The sequence below is a fragment of the Pomacea canaliculata genome, linkage group LG1, assembly GCF_003073045.1.
Source record: "Pomacea canaliculata isolate SZHN2017 linkage group LG1, ASM307304v1, whole genome shotgun sequence".
NCBI classification, from domain to species: Eukaryota; Metazoa; Mollusca; class Gastropoda; order Architaenioglossa; family Ampullariidae; genus Pomacea; species Pomacea canaliculata.
The window spans coordinates 14140501-14148936 of NC_037590.1; the positions used below are offsets into that span (position 1 = coordinate 14140501).

Sequence of the window (8436 nt, forward strand, 5' to 3'; positions counted from 1 at the left end):
GTGCAATTACCGGTGGTGCATCTGTTTCTTTATCGTTACACGCATGGCCCAGCCATCCCTGTCTACCGTTTTGGATTATGGTTGCCATATTTGTGCAGCCGTGTTTTTGGACATTATGATGGTCATAATATATCTTGAGGATTTTTATTAGACATATATTTTGGGAAGTCTTCAGATTCTGTTTGGTTTTTGCTGATATCTTACAGCATAGTGACTGAAAATACATTGCAGAAACTTTGAACTTCCAGATTACGTTTATTATGTGAAATTCTTTTTTTTTTCATTTGATAGTGTGTTCCTCGCACCCTTTTCTGTTTCTCTATCTGATTCTTTCATTGGCACTGCTCCACCTGACTTCACAAAAGGAATAGCTGTCACTACTAGCGACATTCTCTTGCATCAGCTTCTCCGTCCATGGACCCTAATCATTCAAATATTGCAGGCAAAGAGATTGATGTTATATGCCATCTTATGGCAAAATTATAAAACATTTTCAATCCCTCCACTCTCATTTAAACAAACTTGTTGAGAACTACCTGTATTTCAAAGTTGTCAATCTTCAATAAGATATCTGCACACAGGCAGGCTCTATCAAAAAAATACCGAGTCGTGCTTTGATTTCCGCTATAATCCTTTTCCAATTAAAAGAAAAGTTTCATAAAGTTCTATGATAGAATTTATTGCTAACCTCCCCCTCCATTCCCTATTACACCCTCCCTCAACCCCCAAACACGAAGAAAATACCTTTCATCACATTGGGCATGGTTCCCTTTCTTCCAGATTCTTCTTTTCCCTCCGGAGTCTGATCATGACGATGTCATTTGAATACATCATGTCGCCGAGGCCCACACCAAGGAGGTCGCATCAAAGGCGAACTTGTGGCTGACGAAGTTTAAAACGCCAAGTCACGTGCCAGTCAAATGCGCCGTTGAACGGTCCTCCGCTCTTGGCCACCCAACCTGAGTTCTCTCTCCTCCAACCCGCTACAGAAATAAAACTCGTAGGTCGTTCCAATTCTATTTTCTGGGTTTCTTTCCTTCCTTCTTCTGTCTTCCTTTCATTCCTTCTTTCTGTCTTTCTTTCTCCATTTTCGCAACAGAAATAAAATCTGTAGGTCTTTGGAAACATATTTCAGGGTTACTTTCTTTCTTTCATTTTTTTTCTCTCTGTCTTTCTTTTTTTTTTCCCTGGTACAGACGATTACCCTGGATTCACATTCAGATCCGCTGTTCTATAATTGACATAATAAACTTGCGGTGTCGTGGGCAGGTTTCCAGCAACAAAGTCATTAAGATGTCTTTGAGCAATCCTCGCGGCCCACGTTCGTAACGGATGTCACGTGACGCAGTGCGTGAGGTGGTTGCTGGCGCTGCTGTTCCTCCAGTCAGGAGTTCGTCCATTTGCTGTTGTGGAACGTTTCGTGTCTCCAAAGCTGACTCCAAAGGTCGCGTGCATTATCACTGGGACATTGTCGCCAGCATGTCTCGACTTTTCTATTGTTGTATTACTACTTCTTGTTCTTACCACTGATCATATTTTAGTCATCTTTCTCACACCATTACGCACACACCACCACCAAAACCACCACCACCACCACCACCACCAGTCTTTTTATATTCATTGCAATGCCTAATTTTCTCGATTCATTGTAGCATCAAATTTACCCTCCAGACTTCTTCAGCACGCAGACCTCCCGGCGTTTGCTGCAAAGATATTCTGGACATGGAACACCCAGCCCTCTGTGTTCTTATCTACTCTGTGTTACGCAAGACAGTTAGAAGAAGAAAAGGTTGAAGAACGAGATCCTTCAGTCCCTACATCGAACCATCTGTCTGCTTCCTACAAGCACACACAATAAACCCACATGTCGCTGAGAGGTTACTCCGATGGAGAGGACAGAGAGTGAAGTCGATAACTACCATTAGCAGAAGACGCCACGACAAAAGAAAGCTAAAGTTAGCGCCAAGCCACACTTACAAAGTCCTCCAGAAACTTCTCGAAACGATGTGAAATAAAACGTAAACAATAAAAGTGATGTATGTACATACTGCAACAATGCTTTTCCTACATGGCTTATTTTTTCTGGAAGCTGTCCTCTTTCTTTTCTTTGAATACACTACTTTCTCTTAACCTGAAATGTACTGTTCCTTTCCCTACATTATCCTACATTGTACAGGTGTTTGACAAAGTACAATCTGTACAAATTCCTTGTAGTTCCGATCTTAACATGTGGACTCTGATCACCGAAAACGAGGAGAATCCATAGTCGTGCATATTACATTTCCTTAACATTATCCGAACATGATACTTTTCTTACCTACATTATCCTAACATAGACTTTTTTTATCATGCATTATCCTAACATAGATTTTCTCATAATTCTAAAATACTTTATCTTAACATTGTACTTTTCCATCCGCTTTCTTTTTTTCTTCGTCCTTCAATGTCTGTTTTCCTCTGCAGAGCCGTTTTCATTGTAATAACTATGCAGACAAGGTTGTCCTCGTTTTGCAGCATGTCGACTCTTTTTCCCACCATGTATTTGAATAATAATCTTCTCCTGTAATATCTTTTCCCTATCGGCTGTTATCGTTGCTGAGAATCAGAGAAGCACTAACACCTTCTCATTGGTCCTCCATCCTACGAAGTCCCTTCCTGGTCCTTGGGAGGACATTCCATCGCATGTTACTGCTGAGAAATGTAAAAATTCTGTTTTATGGACAATGATATATGCAAAGATATTCTACCATCATATATTCCAATGCTGTTTACGCAATCTCATTTCTGTTTTGTGACCAGCAGACTAAAATCCGTGAAAAACTGTTGTCGATCTTAAAAACTGCAGCAACACCGAGAGAGAAAGAACGTGGGAAGCACTCGGTGGTCTCTGATCTTCATGTCCAGCGCTTTCAACAGTATTTCTATCCAGTGAAATGTAATCACTCAGGAAAGTTGAATATGTAACTAGCTTCAAAGTAAACACCGACCAGAAAGTTGCCTGGCTTCTCTCTCATGCAGGGCACAGTGTCCTGTCACTTAATGCCGCACCAAAGAGTTGCTTCCCTTCTGTTTCCGCCTTACGTCAAAGACACTCGCCTTCAAAGCCAGCATCGAATCTGAGGAACTCATCTGCATAATCGACAGCTCGTCATCGGCGATAGCATGTCAGATCTTCGCGGAAATCAACGGTCAGCAAATAAACGCAGAACTAATAAACTTGTCGGCAAGACTGGTTGGGATTTCAGATTGAGAAACTCGCTACACGGACCCTGGCCGCCCTTGATGCCGTGGAGAGAAAAGCGCGAGGTCCTTCGTCTGCCGAGCCCAGTAATCCACAGACTCTGACGTCATCGTCCAAGATGGCGTTGCCGGAAAGGACTTCTTGGTGGGGCCAGGATATGCCCCATCCCCCTCGCACCAACCCCACTTACTTTCGCAGATGAATTAGCAGCAGTTAGCGAAGTTTTTGCAAGAAGGAGCAAAAGTTTTAAGAGCCCTCCAGTCAAAGATGTTTCACTTAGGGAGCTAGGGTTGGATCCGAAGCCCGGCTCGGGTATGTGTGGAGTTCGAAGTCAATATATTTTGTCAGAACTGAATGTATTGATCATGGCTTGTGCACCGCCATGGTGGAGACCCAGGCTCACAAAGAGGCCAGGTGGGACCTCGTTAGATACCAGGCAAAGAGGCAGCACTGAAATTTGTGTAGGTGGATGGGGATGGTTGCCACAAGACTGTCTTATATTTTCATGAAATTGAGCAGCTGTCGTCTGCGCCTGCCTCACACTTTGCTGAGTTCGTTGACTACTGTGAATAGCCACCATTAACACTCAGAAATTCCAGAACCCTGAGGGCGGTGCCATCGTTCCGAGCAAAATATACCCTTGGATCTACATTCTGCTTCAAGATGATAGTAACAAGACTTGAGTCACTTCACTAGACACAAAATTGTTTGTAACAAAAATATCGACTCAGAGTTTTTTCTGGACAATTTAAACCTTCACTACTTGCCTCGTCCTTACGAAGACAAATATCCGTATATGGATATGTAAATGTACACAGACAGTTTGCCCGTAAAGTCACACACTGGAACATCAATGACTGGTGACGGAGACGGTTAGCACCCAGTCCGGTGAATGGTGCAATCAGTTCTCAGACTCAAGCAAACAAAACCAGCAAAAACCAGGAGATGACTACGAGTAATCGGCTTCTGGACTCATCAGCTTACTAGTGGCATAAGAAAAAAAAGTCGCTTCATTAGTAGACACACAACTCACGTGCTTTTCACTGAAGCACGCGATCATATTAGAGCAAAACAGAAGTAAAATCGGTAGCATAAGCTAAAGAGAAGAAGAACAAATCTCAGAACTATCTGAAATGGCTTTCTGTGACCCTTATTTCACTTTATGTCGAGCTGTATGTTAAATTGTACATCCATGGTAGGGTTGTATATCCATCGGGTTGCATCTCACCGAGTGCATCTAGTCTGCTTTTACTTAACAGATATATTAGCCTCTCGATATTAATTTTTCTTCCCAATTAGCTTGCAGTTTGCTTTATGACACGCGAGTTTCTGCTGTCAAAAAGAGAGCCACTCATAGATGTCGCCTGTGGCTCATGATGGTAGAAGACAAAATTAAAAGGCATTGGTGTATAAGGGCGACAACTACAGCCTGGGGACAGACCACCCCTCACACCCTACCTTCCGCAGGTCCCTCACGTCTTAAGTCTTAAACTCAAAAATCTCTGCACGTGTGGTGTAGGTGCTCTTCGTCTGAGGTATGATGGTATCGTCAGCCATAGACAGTCTGGCGGCATCGTCAGCCACACTTTGCCGTCTGATGACATCGTCGTCCGATGACGATGCTGTGGTTGCAGTAGGAGATGGGGGGAGGGAGTTTGGGTCACCCGCTGGAAGCATTATCTACCAGACATTTGCAGATGGTATCTGGTCTTGAAAGGAGAACAGGCTCACAAGGGTCCTGGACAGTCTTTTGCCGAAAGACCTCATCCCGGCATGCCTCTGTAGGAGCTAACGCTCAATTCAACATTTTTAGACAATTTACATAACTGGTCTTACTGCAGCTAGGGAGGCTTTAAAATGAAAAAAATGGAGACTTGTTTTATGTAATTGTCTGAATGTTGGATTATGAAGGTAAAAATCAGCCATTTCGTTGAGCTTAACAGGATTGTGATGCAATTTTATAGGAACTCGTAGGATCAGACACTATTCGCATTTGTTTTTTGTTGGGTTTTTTCGTGTTGTTTTGCCTTCCTCCTTCTATCCTTTCTCCTTCTTCTTCTCTTCATTCGTCCACTTTCTCTTTTCAACCCTGTGTGTGCGAGCGTCTCTCGCTTCGCTGACCATTTTAAAAAGATTCAAACCTACATGGGAGTTTAAGTGCAAGACACGGCAACCGCATTTTCCCGCTCGACTATTAAAACATTAGCTTCGATGACATTCTGCAGATGAACCAAGGGCTCAAGACGAACCAACTGTACGAGGTTCGGCATTTCTGAGCTTAGAGAAGTCTACAATTCATCTCTCTCTCTCTTTCTTTCTCTCTTCCTCGTCTTTTCCTTTGATGTGAGGCTTCCTCGGCACAAATCAAGAACTCATTGATATCACCAACGCCTCCGTTCATGAACCTCAGCTTCAGAATTCTTTTTCTTTCTACCCCCGGAATTCTCCCTCGATCTGTTTTCAAAGCCCCTCTCATCTATCCCCTCATGGGCCACCTATTTCGGAAACGTTTACTTTTAACTGTTTTGTCTTCCAGAAAAACTGCACCTACTGTGATTATGGGATATATAGCCTGATCTTTCATAGGCTAAAAATAGTATGATAACGAGTGTTATTAGTGGTAGAGGTGCTGCTGTTTAAATTCTCATTGTTTTTTTAAAGTATTTTGCAAGATATTAATGTTTTCTCTGTTCCTTAATGAGCATAAATAGAAAGGTCTGTAGACACACATTTAAGATGCTTTTAGAGAAGAGAATGTGTAAGGCTAACATATATGAACCGTAACACTAACAAACATTTTTCATATTCATATTCCAACACAAAAACACATTGTCGCGATTTTCAGGTAAAACCTGAAGAAGTGGTAAGGGTACAGCTACTGCTGACTGTACACGAGAATTCCAAACAAAAATACCCGATTGTTAAATAGCTCAACACACTCAAACATTTTACTTCGCCGAGAGTTTCAATTCTCTCCCCTAAAACGCTGAAGAAATTAATATTCCACAAAGTTTGTAATCACTCGGGAAAGATTGTTGTCAGATAGAACAATGGAGGTATCAACAGAACAAGTATCAACGCGACAAAACGAATAAATCAGAAACTGATCAGCTAATCACCAACAGAAGTCGCTTCTCAATGTTCCTTTGTTCAAATGGATGTTGGATGGTTTGAGTTTTGCACAAAGACAACAACTTATGTTATATCACCACAAGTTGTTAAAATGGAGAAATAACAAAAATAATATTCCGAGTATTTTTAGTATGTTATCGACAAAGTGTCACCAATGGCTAAACTCTAGGTCATTCCACAGTTTGACATGTTTCAACATTTTGTGCACAAGAATCCCATAATTGCTCTTTGCCCAAACCCAGATTCTAATTACTGTGAGACAGACCGACTTCCAATCTGTCTACAAAGTGTCGAGAAGATTACGTCACGTAGCAACTACGTGGAATGCACTTACCTTGTAGAAGTAGAAGACACTGCCAGGTGTGTCATTAACCGTTGATGTCGTCACGTTGCTGTCCGGGAGGAAAGATGGGTAGTCGGCACTGTCGTCTGCCATTTGTGATCACTGTTGACTGTCGGTGCCACGGTTTGAGGAATGTCAGAAGTCTTTCAGTCCATGGGTTCGTTCCGAGATGACCAGAAACAGTTTTCACTTTGTTTCTCACCAAAGTCGGTTACTTTTGTTTGTTGAGTGAGGTTTGTTCTTGAAGCTTCCTTGAGTACGAGAATACAAATTTCAAGCGCAAAAGTATTGTTTTTCTGTCTTTTTAAAATTTCTCCTTTTTTCAATTCTTTGGATTCAATATTTTACTCTGCAGAAGACACTAACTTCACTATTTCTCTGAGAAAACTGTAATCACAGGAGAGCGCTCTGTTGCTAACATTGTCTGAAATCCTCCTTTACAAATTCATTAATAGTGTCCAAAATTTTATAGAATGTTTGTCCTCTTAACTTTCAGTCTCGAACCGTTTACTTCAGGTAGTCAGCATCCAGCATTTTTACTACATGGTGGAAACGAAGCTGTTCGTCTGAGACCAGCAGAAAAGGTTCCCCCACAGCGCCGTCTGGTGTAGCAAAGACGAGATTTACCCACAAACAGGTTGTTTCAGATAGTGAACTATGTCGTGGGTTGTGTCAGTCAGTGAGTAGTCCATGTTGCTGGTCCTGCCAAGACATTTCTCTGTCCACGCCAAGCCTTAGTCTCAACGCCCACAAGGTCTGCGCACGCGCGTTCTCACCTCCCGCCTGCAGTTGAAAAGCGTGTGTCTCTTGTTCACGGGCTTGAGGCGTCCCGAGAAAAAAAAAAGAAATTTTATTTTTTAAGTAAACTGTTTATTTCTGGCTTTCCAAAAACAATAACTGAATACTGCACGCACTTGCCTAGCTTGTCTCTTGTCGTGGCTGTCAAAAAGAGTTTTTTCAGCGTGTGGAAAGAATGCAAGGACAATAACAAATTGTTTTTGTTTTTTGTTTGTTTGTTGTTTGTTGTTTTTTTGTTTTGTTTTGTTTTTTGTTTTTTTGAACGAATACACTGATCACAGGTTTCCACGCAATGCGAAAATCCCGACATTAAGGGACAGCCATGACAGCTAGGTCCACCGATGTAAAGATCACGTCTTCGATGTGGGCGATGATCGGATGACGGATCAGAGGAGCACAGCAATAAGGGGGGCGCTTTCTTTGCAGCACGTGACCGGATGCAGTACTCATTTATAGTTGCCGGGGATGTCGTCGGGTATTTTCAACTCCCGCCTCTGCTGTCGTGATTTTCGTTGCCTATCGCGTGATGGTCCTCACGTGTTTCCCACGTCTGATATCAGTTCAAGTACAAAGACACTCGGTCGACTGTCGGCTTTGTTTCCTGACTACCGTCTTTGATCCAAAATGAGAACAAATATCTGGCACTTTGTTCAGAAATCAGATAGGGCAGCCAGTCGATTGTAAAATATTTCACGTTGTTTATTTCTCACCACAATTTCCTCGATTTAAAATATGTTATTGTTTCGTTTCAAATATCTTCTTCAAATTCTGACCTCTTTGACTACTGTTTTATGTGAGGTTTCTCTGAATTAAGCTGAAAATCGAATTTGATGTTTTTCTTTCACACAACACCAACAAGTTTCTAAACTGAAATAAATTTAAAGATGTACAATCTTCGATAGTGTTTTTCGTTATTTTCTCA

The 8436-nt window shown here is 41.9% G+C and overlaps 1 protein-coding gene across 1 annotated transcript in view; it reads right to left on the bottom strand.

Moving 5' to 3' along the window:
• Positions 1–7759, bottom strand: part of LOC112574574 (cardioacceleratory peptide receptor-like) — a 51192-nt gene extending 43433 nt beyond the window's left edge. The window contains exon 1 of the mRNA XM_025255750.1: positions 6708–7759. Within this exon, the coding sequence (XP_025111535.1) occupies positions 6708–6809 (102 nt within the window). The 5' untranslated portion in view covers positions 6810–7759. The remainder of the gene's footprint in view (positions 1–6707) is intronic.
• Positions 7760–8436: the final 677 nt, after the last annotated feature.